General features: G+C 35.0%; 1 protein-coding gene across 1 annotated transcript in view; it reads right to left on the bottom strand.

Annotated features, from left to right (window-relative positions):
* The window catches only part of LOC126831524 (adenylate cyclase type 1), an 86,464-nt gene that overhangs the window by 29,231 nt on the left and 39,411 nt on the right, over positions 1-17,822 (bottom strand). The window contains exons 2-3 of the mRNA XM_050562056.1: positions 10,368-10,517; positions 3,928-4,046 (exon numbers count right to left, since the gene is read on the bottom strand). Of these exons, the coding sequence (XP_050418013.1) occupies positions 3,928-4,046; positions 10,368-10,517 (269 nt within the window). The remainder of the gene's footprint in view (positions 1-3,927; positions 4,047-10,367; positions 10,518-17,822) is intronic.

Below are 17,822 nucleotides of genomic sequence, written 5' to 3'. Positions count from 1 at the left end.
GTGAACAAACATTTTTATATAATATAGTCAAACTCTGCCGTAGTAAGTGATATTTTGATATTTAAGACAATTAGACAACGATAATATATGTGTCTACAAACCCAGTAGGAAATAGTGTTGCGCTAACAGGGGTGACAAATAAGGTGACTAATTTGGACCAAAAATTGGACCGCAGCAAGTCTACTACATGTATCCCTATGTATTAAATTTCCATGTTTACTTATTACTATTTTTATCCAATAATCTTAGATTCGTTGCCTTGTGTTAATTAGTGACAAAGGGTAGGGTTTCCTGCCTAACATCGTGGGTTTTCTCCGGGCCAACCGGTAAAGAACCCTAAGCGCAAGCTAATTCAAATAAACAGTCCCGAAATGAGCTACTCTCTCTCCCTCTCTCTGTGTTCATTATGAGTTTTATTACAGAACGGGCTATATCTAATTCCAATCAAATTTCAAACTTAAACAAAAATGAAATGAAATGAAATAGGGTTTAACGTTCTACTGTTCTGCTCCGTCTGGGCTAATTAAGACGGTCCTTTGTTGTCAAAGTTAATAATCATATTATCGAATATTCGTTGCAAGTATTATAATGATGTGCTGCTAATTGGTGATATTAGATTTGTATTTTATAATATTGGGTAGTATTTGGTAGTATTTGATAAGTATTTGGTAGTATTGGGTTATCATTTGCTTGATTTGGGTGATATAGGGAGGCAAATGGAACAGCAGACATCGGTAATCACATTTGAAGTACATTTTCCACGATGTATCTCACTATTTTTGAAAAGAATCAAGTACACCATTATGTTGTAGTAATGTGGTAATATTTAGGTGGTATTGGGTGGTCTTGGGTAGTATTGGGTAGTAGTGGGTAAATCGTCCCACCCCTAATTTATGGTCCGTATAATCTTAAATCTAGTGTTTACGTCACGCTTATGACTGTAAAATTGTTGAAAATCAATAATATTCTTGGTCTCATGAACTTAAACACTGTGAATCGGATTATAAATTTAACCCCTAGAGCGCTCAAAAGATTTTTACAATTGATAAAAGGCGATAACTTCAACAGTAATCGGTAATCATTGTTAATCTAAAAGATAGGTTGCCAGGAAGTCGACAAGGGTTGTCCCATATTATATTCTTTTGTAGGTACTTATGGGAGTATTTACAAGACACTGATATCAATTTCATACAGACCGGAAAATACTTTTCGTCGTTGAAACATGGGTCATAAATCTAGAAGTAATAAACGGAAATTGCCGAATTTCAATAGGCTTCTTTGTTTCATTAATTTAAATGATGCTCATAACTTTCATACAGATCGGATGATAATTTTTGTCGGTAGATCGTTCACGGGGTTTAACAAAGTGAAACGAGGGCCATAACTCTAGAAGTTATTAACGGAAGATGATGAAATTCAATAGGATTCTTCGTTTTACTAATTCAAATAACGCATATAAATTAATACAGATCGGATGATAACTTTTGTCATTAGAGCGCCCGCAAGGTTCTACAAAATGAATCATGGGCCATAATTCTAGAAATAGTTACCAGAAATTGTTGAAATTCAATATTCTTCATTTCACTAATGTACACAACGTGTATAATTTTTTAAAAAGATCTGATGATAAATGTGCAAGATGGGCGCTGGAGCACAGAAGGTCTTACCTTTTTGAGTGCCCCCGCCCTGGCCTTCCACCGTCACCAAAGCCAATAGAAAGGCTACGGAAAGGGTTAGACAGTCAAGTGCTAGAACCACACACAATCAACAAAGCCCAATGATATAGAGATTAATATCTAAATAGACTACTGACATTCACATGTTGATGTGGATGGAAGTCATGTCAATTAAATCTAATATTGGAAATTGGTAATAACATTGTGGATATGAGTCTGTCAACTCACGATCGATTCAGTGCAATCAATTACATGTCAAATAGATAGACACAAACAACGGTTGGTCCGTAAAGTATGTGAAACTTTTTCTCTTTTGTGGGTAATGAAAGCACTAAAAATGATGAAGGACAACAATCTATGATATGGTTATCAGAAATAATCAAAATTCAATAGGCTTTTAGTTCTTCCAACGCTAATAAACAAAACATGTACCGATGATCAGATGACAGATTTAGCTGATCGGAAATGGTTGAAAATCAAATGCATGCAGATAAATACATGCATAATTTCAAATCAATCGTATAAAAACTCTAACCACTAAAGCATCCAACCCAACAAGATTATACAAAGTTATTAAGGGCCATAACCTCGATTGTAATAATGGGAAGTCAATATGCGGTTGAGCATGAACACAGTGTTTAAATTGGAAGTCTATCGGATTGTTGATAACAAACGCCACTGGTCAAATCGTTGAAAATCAGCAGCTTCTTTAACTTCTGAACATAAACACTGTGCATAAACTGCAAGTCAGTCGGACTAGATACGCCGTATTCCCATGGAAATGCAATCCACAGATAGCTTCTATGATTTGTTATAGGAAATTTCGTTTAAGTGCGAAATTGTACATGGACAGCATCTGAAAACGTTATTGCAAATACCAAGTGAAGGTCTGGGATTGAACACTACATGAAAAGATCATAAGCGTTTTATTGTGGGCTATAGGAGAAAGACAGAAAGGTTGGGCGTGTGAGGTTTTTAGTGATTCGTTTCAAATGTTTCTTTTGGATTGAGCCTCTCTCTCACATTGTAAGTTATATTTCTATCGTATTGTAAATTCCGAGATATTTACAAGCTAGCTAACGAAGACTGATACATAAATTATTGGAGCAATGGTATAGTATGATGGACAAGAAGTTCGAAAGGTAAGAAACAACAAACCAGAACCTAATCATTCTGGCTCGTTTATGGCAGCTACAACCATTTCTACAGACAGACGTTATATCTACACGATACTTATCTTAGGAGGCGAATGTCAATAAAGAGTTTCTGTACGGTTCCTCATGCTATTGCTATATAATTAAAGACGGGCAGTCTACGGTATCAATGATCAATTTAATGTCAAATTGAGTAAATTGTGTCATAGATTTGGGTCTTAAGTAAATAATACTCAAGAACGGAATTAATTATTTCCGGGTATTTCCAAATGTGACGTCTCGTTAAGTCAATACTTCAGATGTAATACTTTGGAGGAGCAGGACCTGTTTATGTAGGTTAAAAGTATTGAATTGGGTTAAATTGGCGAAAGACAAATCGATTATATCTCAAGATTGACTCACTCTACATGAGCTTATCGTCATATCTTGACTTTGCGACGTTGTAGGGTTGTGCGGGCAAAAAGCAGGGGACATTTGTCCGGGTCAAGGTGTTTCCGCCCAATCTTCTTGAATTCGTAAAGCCATCGAATATTTTATGTATACAACCAATTTGTACACTAGTCCGTTACCGGTGTAACCCTCTTCTAAAAACAATTCCGAAATTTCTTCTCAGGTCATATCGGGAATCCTGGGCATTCTAGTCCGGGATCTAGACGAATAATGTTTTGTTAAAATATAAAATTATGTAGTGTAAGAAAACAAGGTTGAGAAGAAAATTAAATTTAAATTTTACGCCATTCAGAAAGATGGGTTATCCTGTTAGTGAATGAGGATCGCTGTAATTAAGGGATAACGGTTCCACCGTGCCAGGATTAGCACCCGCGAGAAGGGCAGGGTAGATGTTGCCTGGTCGTTAGAAAGTGACAAAAAACAGGAGTTAACCATTGTACGCATTAGCCTGCACGTGAAAATGGATGCACTTTTTTTCGGGAACATATTCTCTATATAAATAATAACAGTATATTTGTCTCTAAAAACCAGGAGCGTTATGTTGATGAGATATTTTTTCCTGGAGTTAAATTATTCTATGCTATTGGATAATTGGATTTCAAAATCATTTGAATACTACTACCAGCTATATTATACCAAATACTTACGTTACGTTATCATGACGCTGTATGTAAATTTTATGAAATGGGCCTTGGTGTGGTGTCGTCATGTCTCGCTTCATCTCCATAGCAACATGTTGAGGAAGAACACTTAAAAGAAGCTTTTCCTGAAAGAAAAGGAAATAGTTGTGACATATACATCCTTTTTTGTATTAATTAACATCAATCACAAACATTGGAGGTGGAGGTGAAAGAACAGATTTATTTTTCTGTATGGTTTGAAACTGCAGTCAAAGAATGCAATGTTTTCTCAAATTGCTTAACATGTTGGCATGCTAATTGGTCACCTAGAAACGTACATGAGTTCAGCTTATTTTTTTCCGCGATGTGATTAGAAGAAGTTTAGAGAATGGTGTTGAGAATGGTGATCCCCAATCTTTCTTTTATTGATCTTTTTTTTTTCTTTTTTGAAAGATAAATAATAGGAAATCCGCTTTATAGAAAGATCTGCAAAACGGTGCGTCACACTTTAGAGCCATTTTTAGATAAATCGAATCAAAATCCACGGAACCACCAACTTAATGTCGTGTGTGGAGGATAGCATGCGAAGAACTCACAAACATGTGTCACGAGGAGGGTTGCTGGGGGTGGCAACAGGTCATCAAGAAAAAAACTGATTTAGATAGGATTTTTCGAGTGCATAATCAAATTTACTTGTTACCCGATCCCATTCGATGGTTAACTAAGACCCATCAAAGATCTGACTAGTCAGTGGACTATTATCTTGAAACGTGTTTCAAGGTCAATAAAGCGCTTCTTTCCCAGTGCCAGGAGTGAAACTTGTTTCAACACAATTATGTCATATCGACATGGTCTCAGTAGGCTGCGTGACATTAACTCTTTTGCAGGAAATAACATTTAATCACAGAGGACACTAGGGCAGTAAAATACAATAAGAGTAAAAGCCTATCATACTGTGATGTCGCAACATAGCCTTTAGGTGATCTACTTAATTAGTGTTAAAGGGCTACTTTGTCACTTGAAATATTTGATAAATTGTGCTTCAAACCTATAGTTTGCTTTTCGCAAGCCACATTTCGTATAAAAACTGAATGGTAACTTTGTAATTAGAATATATGTAAAACAACGTGATGTGCTGTATCTGTTGAAATCACGTAATAAAGGACTCCATCAAGGACAGACCTACATTCAGATGACTGCATAAAATTAGCTTTAGGGCGTTTGAAAGGCAGACAATCAGAAATACTACTAAGATATCTACTTCATCTGTACATACCATCGACATTTCTTTTTCAAATCTAGTTATTTTTTATTGTAATGCGTAATCTGTTACTTTCAAACATATTTTTAAATTTGTAATACATTGTCACCATTTGAAAGCATTTTGTGGCACATCATTGTCATTTTAAACATTTCAATTTTAGAAAATATTGTCACGATCAGGCATGAATGTAATTCGCAGTACATCTTTTGAATTTGTACATTGCCGCTAGGGTTGCAAAGGGTGGGAAACTTTCCGGGAATTTTGGAAAGTTTCCAAGGAAATTTTCCGGGAATTTTCGGTGTTGGGAATTTTCGGGAATTTTCAAATCTATTTTTTAGAACTGAAAAATACTAACATTATAATTATTTACTGGAATTTCCCTTTTCTCTTTTACTTTCATCTATATAAACTATTAAAATTTATTTAACCATGCTAGTTGTGTTCCAAATGGTAAAACTAAAGAGATAAATTTATGTAAATTCTGCTCTAAAAGGTATACAAAAAAATGCCAGTGTTGGGAATTTTCAAATCACATTTTTTAGAACTGGAAAGTACTAAAATTATAATTAATTACTGGAATTTCATATTTTCTCTTTGATTTAGAGAAGTCCGTACTTGGATTTTTACAAAAAAGAAACCAATTTTGCCGCTGCCTATATGCTAGATCCCAACTGTTACCGAAATGCTTTACCTCTTGGTGATATGGAAATTGATGAAGCATATGGATTCATTAGTTCCCTTGCATCACACTACAAACTTAATGAAGGCAAAGTAATGGCTAGTTTGGCTAAATATCAGTCAAAAGATAGATTGTGGAAAGGAGAAAGTATTTGGGCATCATCAAAATATATTTCTGCATCAGCTTGGTGGATGGGACTGTGTGCATCAGAAGCTGTTTCGAATATAGCTTCATTAATTCTTGCAATACCACCTTCATCAGCAGCATCAGAACGCATTTGGTCTCTGTTTGGTACAACTCATACAAAAGTTAGAAACAGATTAACAAATGAACGTGTTGAAAAGTTGGTCTGTATAAGAACTAATTTGAAACTCTTTTTCCAGCACAGAAATCTCAGATATTCTTGAGGATTCATCTGAACCTGAAATCTCCCTTTTATCCACCGATGATGATGTAGATAATGATTTTGAAGATAATGATGAAATGGCAGAGTTACCTATATATAAACAATTTAAAAGAACTATCTCATTATTAGTTATTAGATTTTAGTATAAATGACATATCAGATAATATGTTTTGTATCTTTTAGTTATTAAAATATTACTGTCACTTGCAATTCATTAATAGTGACACAGGTTTCAATTTATGACACCAAATTGAAAATTCCCAAAATTCCCCAAAAATTCCCGGAAAATTCCCGGGAAATTTACCCTGTTTGAAAATTCCAGGGAATTTTGCAACCCTAATTGCCGCTGCTGTAAAAATCTATGGTCACTTTCAGATGCATACTTTACTTAAAGTAAATCTGTTGATTTTGTAGGCATTGTCTTCACTCTGCAGCATCTAGACATTTTCAAGTACACGTTATCAATTCTTTAAAATTGAACATATTTCATTTCCTGTTGTCACTTTAAGATGTCAATTTAACTTGATTTACAACTTCGATACATACAAAAAGCTATTTAAATTGCCGTACACTGCTATTAGATTACAACATATTATGTAATTTTATTAATGTCACTTTAAGACTTCTATTTAATTTGAAATACGTTCTCGGTACTTGAAAAACGTCTAGTTAAATGACAGTACCTTGTAGCCACCTTAAAACGTCTACTCAATTTGTAGTACTTTACCGTCAGTATCCCCTCAATCACTTTTATTTAATTAATGGAAGACGAAACAAACACGCCGACACCTAATCTAACGATATTTAACGAATTTCGGTAAAAGCTTGTCTGAACCAAATTTAGAAGTTATAAACGCGGATTTGACATGATCCTAAACACTAGCCACGATGGTGGCACGAAAAATCAATGGCGTTCATCTTAACTGTAGTGGAATTCAAAATGATCGATATGCGTTTTTTGGCTCTGAAATGTTCCTGTGTTTAATGAAATGTATTTTTAAAAATTGTAAAAGTGGTGTTTTAATAACCCGTAGAGAATATTATCGGTCTAAAAAAATCTAAGAAACAGTTTCTGTAAGCTGATTATCTTATAGGAATGGAGTCACGCTATAGAATTATTTTGGTATTACAAGACAATTTCTGTAAAATTCCCTGTCTTTAAAAATCTCAGAGTTAAGCTGATAATATAGATCGTGTAATTTTTTTTCTCTTTCTCTCTAAGATTTTTTTTTGGATTAAATTCAAACGTTCGATATAATCTTTTGACAACTTTGTTCAAACATGGAAGGCGGTTTCTTAGGTCCCATAATACGTCCCGGTCATTCTAGCTCAAATATCAATGTCAACAAAAACTGTCCCTTTTCCCCGCCCCCCGTTATCATCCGTATCCCGCTTTCCCTCGAGTTATTTGAAAAGGAGCGGATTTAATGGCTAGAAAAATAGTTTTTGCCCACTTGTGATTATTGTATTACGTTCATGGACCTAATGTTGCCCATATAAGGCTGTTTCAGATAAGTGTACGTGATCTTATGTTGAATACAGATTTCCTTAAAGGGACACTAACACTCTTGCTGGCTTGACAGCTCCAGAAAATAAAAAATAGCCGTATTCTAAGTACTAGATGTGTTAGTGTCCTACCTGTTGTGTAAATTATCCATTAAATCCTATTTTACTTGTTTAAAGGGTTCAAAAATATTTTTAAATCCAAGTCACATTTGAAAAGCTTTACGTCAGGCTTTTCAAATCATTTAGTTGAATTTTTCCAATTTTTTAAATTAGGTATGTTAAGATGAAATTTGTATCATCAATTAATTGGAATTTTGTAAAATAGTACAATTTGTTGACCAGAATAAAGATTGGGACATATTATTCAGTTACAAGAGTGGTATTGAGCCTTTAACACAAAAATAATTATGTCAAAATTACGATTCTATTACATAATGTATCTTTCAATATAATTCGCCCACCCAGTTATATAAGTATCACAGTATAAATGATTTCTGATATCCTAATTAGAAAAACACAAAATGTGCAATAAAAAACATTTTGTTATGATCGCCTGACCTAACTTTTTGGGTGAGCAGTATTTTCTTTATTCATTCAATTATCTCTTTAATTTGAATTCGTTTTCCCCTCTAATACAATTTAGCGGTTTGTGCAACTGGTTAAAGAAAAGAAATTATATATTTATTCAATTCAGGACCATATATTTAAAATGTTTTAAATGGATCTTACAAAAAACACAGCAATACGATCTGGGATAGCAGACTGAACCAACGGTTGCGAGGCAAGATACGCCCACATTTTGCAAGAGATGGACAGGGGCCATTAATCCAGAAGTTACGGTCCGATATGCCCGAATATCGAAGGGTACCAAGATCGTTGGTTTATCAACATACTTGCGACTTCTAGAGAGTTCACAATCTTGGTATAACATACTTTTACACTGCGTACAAGGAGCGGCCATTTGTCCGGTAGTTTTGGTCGGATGTTTACGAAATTCCAACTCAACCTTAGAGTGTTCCCAAACAAATTGTGGACGGGCGGACAGGGGCGACAGCATAATACGTCCACATGAAAATGTGGGCGTATAACAAAAAAAAAGCCTAAAGGCCTATAATACTAGACATGTCATATGCAAAGTATGTACTCGTATGGTTTTGGAGTTATGATGATTTGTAAAAAGATAAATCAATAATCTCAAAAGTGTTTATTGAAAATGTTATAGGCTTATCTGAAATTAAATTTTGATGTCATAAATTTATTATTATTTCTTAATGAAGGCTTACACAACGTAAATCAAAGAAGTTTTAGGAGCCAAATGTATTTTATCTTGGGAAAAATCATTTTAATTTAGTAAGATCAATAGGCATTATCCAATAAGGAGTGTGGAACTTTGGCATTTTCAAAGTATCATTGAAAGGGTCTATAGGACTGACATTTCAAATCTAGGCATCCTAACATTGGCTATTTGGTGATTAGTTTAAAAGTTGTAAAATACTTTTAAAATTCGACAATAATGCCAAGGTCACGAAAGTAACAAGTTCAAGGCCAACCCAGCGATACATTTCGAAACGAATAATACACAAGAAACTCATTTATTTCATCCCTCTACGATAGTCTGGCTATGTGCAAACATTGTTACAACGTATAAATCTCTCCCAATCGGTATTGTAACCGTTAGTTCAACCTGTGAACAGTTTTCAGTTCCGAAGCCTATTTGCTTACTCCCTAAGTGCCCGCACCGAAAAGGTACACTGGGCGGGCGCAAGCAATTTTAACTAAAATATATTAAAATTGCATTTTAAGTTACAATCCATCTTCGTGCACCATGGAGGATTTTCATCGTGTCGAGAGGAACTCTTTTTTAGAATAATTTTTCTCCGATTACGGCACTATTTTTTGTTGATCAAATGGACATATTGCTGTGGTTCTTTTACCGACACTAAAAACACTTTTTATTGGTATGACCTATACCTGTATCGATGATTTTACATAAAGATATATGCAGTCTGATTAAAATCTTGAGAGTCGCACTGGCTCAGTGAGTAAAGCTCTAACAAGGTTTCGAGTTCCCTCTCAGTGTTGGCCTAGAAAGTTCCTCGCGATTTTCCGACTAAGTTTCTCATTGTCAATGGTGCAGGATAGAAGGCCTGGCAAGGTATAGTGTCTAGACGTTTGGGTGGAACGAAAAACTTAGCTCCCATGTACACACTAGCACGCACTTAAAATAACATTTATCATTTAGAATTCGAAATAAGAGTAGGCCGTAGTGGCGCTATGTGGGTAAAATCCCCCCCCCCCCTTATAGCACACTGAGTGGCACATGTCCGTCTTTATTAGCCCAGCTAGTGCAGAGAATCAGAACTTTTTCAATTCCATTTTCGGTCTCTTTCGCTTTACACTTCATTATATATTCCCTATTTTAAGTTTTACCGGGTTTAGTTTAAGGACCGTAAAGTCGAAACAAAATATTATAATTTGATTGTGACAAATGAATATAATGTATTCGGCCATTAGGGCTGTATAACTCGAAACCGCAGGAGTTGAATCCGAGGAGCCCATCTGGTGCCTGTTGGTAGCGACATGCACGTGGAAAACTGATACACGCAACTTACCAATTTTTCGTTCTCATCTTCAATCTCAAGTCGTGCTGCTATACAATTCCTCGTGTCCATGAACGTTTTTCTCTGTGATCTTTCTGTTAGATTGTGAATCAAAATACCAGCCACGTTAACGCATAGAAATAATATACCATTCGCTATTAACTGAAAATATACAATTTATATAACATTATGCAAGTAACACAAGTGAAGTCTCCAAATGACAAACTTGTCCACATTCGATCTTACTTTCTCACTAAATAGAAGACCCTCCATATCTATAGATAATTACTTCGAAGCGATTTAATAATGCTGTTTGAAGGCCGAGTCTAACCTTTATTAACTGAATTAACCATACATTTAAAAATCTGAAAGGTGTCCTGTTAATACACATTTTTAGAGGTGTACTAATCAGCAATTTTTGCGTCCATCACGAAAATGGGGATAGACTTTTATGAAAAGAATACAAGAGCACGGCAGAAATTGTTAGCATGTTAATTCTCAGTGAAAGATAGTGTAATGTGTTCTAATGCATACTTTAATTTTAACAGGAATTCCCATCGGCTGAAGCCTAACTGATAAAGGTATGCCCCGAGCGAAAGGCCCTGAGTAGATTTTCCAGTCAAATATCTATCTTCCTGACATACAATATTATTGATTTATTCATCTACACTTAGTTCAATCGATCACATTAGCCATTAATACAAACATATTATAATGGTTCATTACATTTTTGGAAATGGAATTCGCTATGCCTTATTCGCAGCTGAAATGTATAGAAACAGTGTCTAGTTGTTCGGATGGTACAAAAAAGCTGAAGTCCCGTGTACACGTTGGCGTGTAAGTAAAAGAACCATTGATAGTTGGAATTCGAAATAAGAGTCGATGGTAGTTCATGGCGTATGCCTGTCGTCATTAGCTTGTATCGATCAGAAAATTAGAACGTTAAACTCCTTTTCATTTCATTAAAAATAATAGTAGTAATGATACCATTTGTTACAGACAAAATATATATCATTCCATACCACAATAAGTTGGTACTGTATAGTTTCATGTATCCTTATTAATAAAACTAGGCAACGACAAAATACCATTATAAAAAGAAAGAGAAGAATTTTGATACTGTGATGAACGCCTTTAATACTTGTTGGATTTAAGTATATGATACGAACACAACGCCAACTCCAAGTACCAGATTACCTTGGAAAGCTGAAGTAATTATTGACTTCGTATATTTTGAATCTCTTAGTCAATCAACCAGCATTATCAAATACAATGGGATTGAGTGTGATTCCGTCAATTGTACACCTGGTACTGCTTTCCAGTGGGGGAGTTCACGTAACTAACAATGTTTTGTTGTACTTTTGCACATAATACAACCTTTGTCTGCGATATAACCCTGGGTGAAAGCGGGCGTTAAGGCCCACAAACAACCCGAATGCATATTTCGTTAAAATTTCCAACAGGAAATAACATTTGCTATTGATAAAATGATAAAATCGAAAATAAGGCATACAACTGATTATCTTAACAACAAATTATCTATTAAATAAATAACCTTAAAAAATCAACATCACAAGTAGATTATACATTAACCACTTGATCCATGAATGTTTTAGTTCTTAAACAATATTGATTAAATTGGTTAAGTCTGAGATTTACAATTCTCGTGACTAGGATCAAATCGTGATTTTGATCATGGGGATTTGTAGTTCATTTCTTCAAATAATGTAGCGCGCTATCCTAACATACATGGTATTTAAATTAACGATGTATTATCTAAGAGTTAAATATGCCCATTGCATGTTTTTTATTATTTTGGCTTAAAATGTTATATAAATTATTCTTTAGACATTTATTCATATGACAAGCCTTTAATCAACATTCTAGATCATCGGATGGCACAGATGTAAACGGATTAAAATACGATCGCCATTTAATGATTTAATTTAAAAATCGAGAAGTGAGACTGTGTGTCGATTTTAATCAGGTATAACAATGTATGACAAAACTGCAAACAGTGATAAAGTCGCGCAGAATAAAGTAATTTGAATAAATTTTCAATATGATAATTTTGAATTTTCTATTTTGGAACTATATAGCAAGAACGGCCAGCTTTTTATCTAAATCTTACATAATGCATCTTTAATATTTTATTTACATGGGTTGGGTTGTTTGTTTGTTTTTTTTTAGGGTTTTGTTTTTTGGGCGAATATCAAAATAATTTAAATAGACATAACATAATACCTAATTTTGATGGCCCTGTTGATTCCATGTACGTGAATTGTCCTTTTAAATTCAGCAACTATTATTTGAATAGGGTTTTTTTTTTCATATATATATAAATACGCCCAGACTTCATTATAGTGAGCTGTGTGGTGTTGTTGATGTTGTTGTTTATGTTTTAAGTGAATTGTGCTTTGTAATTGAGCGATTGTCCTTGATATTACGGTCTGAGCGCTGTTGATGCTATTGTTTATTACTTAAAAAAAACAAAACACTGAAATTAAATTGATTCATATGTTGAAGGGATATAACAATTGAGGTCATGGCGTATTATAATATGATATTGTGGTCTATGGAAAACAGTCATATTTTATCTATTGTAGCATACACATATTCTACAGGCTGCTCAAGTTGCTTGTATACTCCCCAATGAACACTTATGCTTGGGCTTTATGGTATTGCTTGCCATACAGGTTCAATGATGCCGTCTACGATAAATAGAATAAAATACACATAAATGTCAAATTACACGCGATATATTAGATATGTCACATTTCAAAGGTATCATGGAACCTCGGGTAGATACATATAAGGCTTCTTTAAACCTGTTTGAACAAATCAGTATTAGCTGTTTTCCATAAGCACGCGTATAAATGGCCATTTTACTTTGTCTATATTTTATCTGCCATGCCAGAAGTCATGACAATCGTCTGATACAGATTAAAATCGCTGATGATCTCCTTCCTCCGGCCTTTTGGTCGAAAGGGGCTTGCTGTCATAAACCCAGCCCTAAAACCTGTAGCCTTGATTGTCAAGTATGTACTCTATTTTACCACCGTTGCAAACGAGGGCTTTGAACAACAACTGGGCTTGAGACATGTGGATTCTTCTCAAATACCCATTGTCTTGAGAGGGTTGACGAGAATGCAAACGACGATAATTTTCTAATATTGATAGGAAACGATACATAAATCAAAGTTTTCTCATTATGAGGTAGACCTAGCTGGGATTTCTTTTTTCAATAAACGATCTTTTTGCGAACTTTACAGAACCCTCGACTACCGGTTTACAACGATATCGTATTATGAAATCCTATAGTTCAATAGATTGTAATTGACAAATGCATTAAAACCGCTGTCTAAACACATTATTTACATTAATCGAATTCTAAAAATTCCGCTAATTACGTAATTGGATAAATTTGGTCTCATGCGACCGAAACGTATCGGAAATATACTGACAGGGATTGATTACTAGAGATAAAAATATAACAATATCCAATAAAGACAGGCAAAGTTGGATATTGTTAATATTTAGTTCCAGATGAAAACTAAAACACTGTGATGTTTGAACATGATAATTAAAACTATATAGATTAGTTTCGTTTACAATGACATTTTTAAACGAAACGTAATTAAACTTGTTTTAGGTTCGTTCCTAGCTTCCATATTGTGTTCAGTCGCTTGGATGATGCAAAAAGTGATACACTTTGATGTGTTGAACACACAACATGTGATACGTAATTTATTGTATATCCTTATTTCTGATATTATCTGATTCTTTTTTTCTGAAAACAACTTTTATAGAATACAATTTCAGATCGAATCTCATTATTTTGATTCTTACTATTTCTCTAATACAAGTAATATCAGTTAATGTCCATGTAACTCAAAGCATAATTTTAGCACAAATCCAGAGGCATACTTAATATCAATATCGCCCAACTCTAAATCCATGGATTGTTTATTTGTAGGCTATATAATGTTTCTAATGATTATTATCTATGACAGTTCTCTCCTATTTTCCACTTTATTCCTCATTGATTTTTACGTCTACATACACTAATTCATCTAGACGTAATTATATTAAGGAAACATTCATTTCCTACCCGGCTTTAACAGATGTTAGTATTAGAGAGCAAATAAAAACATACTACAAGATTTCATTTACACACAAAACATTGCAGATAAATAATCCAATCTTTATTAAACTCAGACAACACATATTCTCTGATCAGTAAGTATAGGGCATGTTTTAAGGGAGAACAAATGTTGGCTAACTTGGTTTGACAGTTGGGATTCTGTTGCATTTGTATACTGAACAGACTATACATGAGTACATAGAAGCAAACCCAATGAAGTGTAAGTATCACATTACAGCCCTCAACATGGATCATGCATCGGATCCAGTATTATTACCGCCTAGAAGGGGATAATAATAACGAAATAGGCGGTAAACCGCAACTCGCTTTTACCGTTAGGTTTTTTTATGACCTCCATCAAGGGGATATAAAGGACAACAGGGGGCTTTTGTTATCAAGTCAGTTTTCAAGACCCTAACCCTAACCATCATACCATAAGATACGCATATTCTGGAAAGTGTGCCTGTATGTCCACATGACGGAGGTAATAAATTTACCAAACGGTAAAAGCGGGTTGCAGTTTAATTACATTTATTTCGTTATTATCATCCCCTTCTGGGCGGTAATAATACTGGAACGGGTGGATCATTAAAAAATGACTGATCAAAACGACTGATTATTGATAATATTGTTTGAATATCGTGGTTTTGTTCTAAATTATATATTGTATTGATTCATTGCTTTTATCGCGCCATTAGGCTTATCTGTGAGAAGGCGGTACGTACAGTATACATGTACATATGTAGCCAAACCGGTCGCCACAACCTACATCTTACTACATATCTTAGTAGCCTTGTGATCGTCTTGTATATTCACCTGTCGTCTTTGCTTCCACTTCAGGGGGGGGGGGGGGGGTGACCGAATGGTTAGCACGTGCGCGCTGTATCATAAGACCTGTCATTGAGTCAACTGGCGTGGTTTCGAATCCCCTGTTGTACGTGACAAGGATTAGGGTCGCCTGTCCAACCTCGTGGGTTTTCTCTGGGTCCTCCGGTTTCCTCCCACTGTTAAAGACCCCTACGCGCAAGCGAATTATTGAAATAAAATTAAACCGTATGTTAGTCCTGAAATGACCTAGTTTGTGGACGTTAAACCCTCTCTCTCTCTCTCTCTCTCTCTCTCTCTCTTCTCTCTCCCTCCCTCTCTCTCTCTCAAACCCCATGCGGATAGAAATTGCTACATCTTTTTCCTTCTGGAATCAAGCTGCTGTCTGACCAATGCTCACAAATATGATAGTTTTGTAGCTTTGGGTTTTGGACCTTCTATCAATTATCTAATTGGTCAAATATGATGTAAATAATTATAAAGATTGGTTAATTAAGCCAAATGATGCAATGGAAATTTTCCGACCACGTGTTAAACATGATTTTCTCATTCCCACGGAACCAGCTAATGTTTACCAAATTATAACTCTTTTTATACATCAATCTGTCACTCATTTTTGAGTACATTAGACACGACTTAGCCAAGATATTAATTAATATAATGCTACTAGCTAAAAGAGCAAAAATTCTACAAAAGTCTTCCACATATCTCTTTGTTTCACTTTCGTACATTGTTAGTACCGTATTCGTGTACTGTTAATTGGATGTTTTCTTGAGAAGTTTGGGTTCATTAAAGATATATTAATTAAGAGTTTAATAAAGAGTTGGCCTTTCTTGCTATAATAATGCAAATATACATGATAAAAAAAGAAAATATTGAAAATTTCAGTCAAATTACTTTATTCTGAACGGAGTTGTCACTGTTGGAAGTTTGGACTAGAAATAGGCATCAACTGTATCCGCACCGTCTACGAGAATTGTCGATCGTTTGATATATTATACATGTACTATATAACTATCTATTTGTTTCACCTTTGTCATATTCGTGTATTGTTAGTTGCATGTTTTCTTGAGAAGTTTGGGTTCATTAACAGTTGGATATGTTTAATTATGTTAACCCGAATCATACATAGATAGAAATCATTCTGTTAATAGCCATAACGATTTGTCAGATGCTTTATGGCTTTCACCAAATACTATGTGGAAATTGTGCTTTCTTAACAGTATAAAGATAACTGAAATGGATATGAAATGAAGACGGTATACGCGATACAGTGTGCTTTGGAGTATTTTTTTCCCCCGACAGCGGCACTACGGTCTACTCTTATTTCGAATGACAACTATCAGGGGTTCTTTAAGTACAGGCCAATGTGTACATTGGAACTTGGTTTTTCGCCCCATTCGAACAACTATACTTTGTCCCTCGCCAGGCCCTCCGTTCTGCACCACTAACAAGCGGGTACCACGCCCGAAAATCCCGATTAACTTTCTCGGCCAACACCGGGATCGAACACGCCACCTCCAAGTTAGCAAGCAAACATCTTACTCAATAGACCATCGTGGTTCTCTTTTATAACAATAACAGTATGCATACCAATATGTTAGATAAATACAGATGGTTTATAAAACTTCAGAAAAAGACATGAGCAAACATAACAGAGCTTATAATAGATGCATTACGTATGTACGTGTTTATATAGTGTGTTTAATCCATCAATGGATCTACAACTTGATGATATTTCAGTGCAATTATGACAATAAACCATTATTCATTAAGAAAAACATGCTAATCACCGATTTTCTCATTTTTCATGGAACCATTTAATTTTGGATATGATGTCTAGAATGTACATATCTATAACATATATTCACATATCTGTCACTATTTGCAATACACTGGGAGCTTTGACAAAACAACTCTCTTGTCGGTTTTCGTCATTGATTAGTAGGACCCAAGAGAACGTCTAATGATTGTCTAGTAGCCCGTACAGATGCTTAAGCTAAACTGGTTTTAAAAAAAACCGGGGTTCGTTAAACCAGTTTAACTTTGTCGTCTGAACGCAAATGTGGGACAAATAACCCAGTTTAAAAAAAAAACCAGATCGCAACCTGTCTTCGAGAAGGCTTTTTATTTTAAACTAGTTCATATTGGCCGTCTGAACGGGTTGTCTTTAAAAAAAAACCCGGCTCCAACTCGCTTTGGACATGAGCAGTACGCGATAAGTTAGATTTCTGGGAAAATGGCGGCGTCATGCAGTGCAAGTGTTATCAAAAGCGTGCCAGAACCGAATAAAAAATATGAAGCTACCCATGCATAGTTAACTCTAACCTCCGACCGAAAAGGTCAGAATAGTTAAACTGGTTTGGCTTATAGTACGTGTGAACCCAACACGAGCGTGTCTTAAAAACCCAGGCGATTTTGAACTGGTTTAAAAATAAGCGTCTGGACGGTATATAGGTGTCTTGTACATCTGCCAGTCGAGATAGTGCTTGTCCTGG

This window comes from Patella vulgata, chromosome 9, assembly GCF_932274485.2.
Source record: "Patella vulgata chromosome 9, xgPatVulg1.2, whole genome shotgun sequence".
Lineage (NCBI taxonomy): Eukaryota > Metazoa > Mollusca > Gastropoda > Patellidae > Patella > Patella vulgata.
This window is presented reverse-complemented; position numbering and strand designations above follow the sequence as displayed.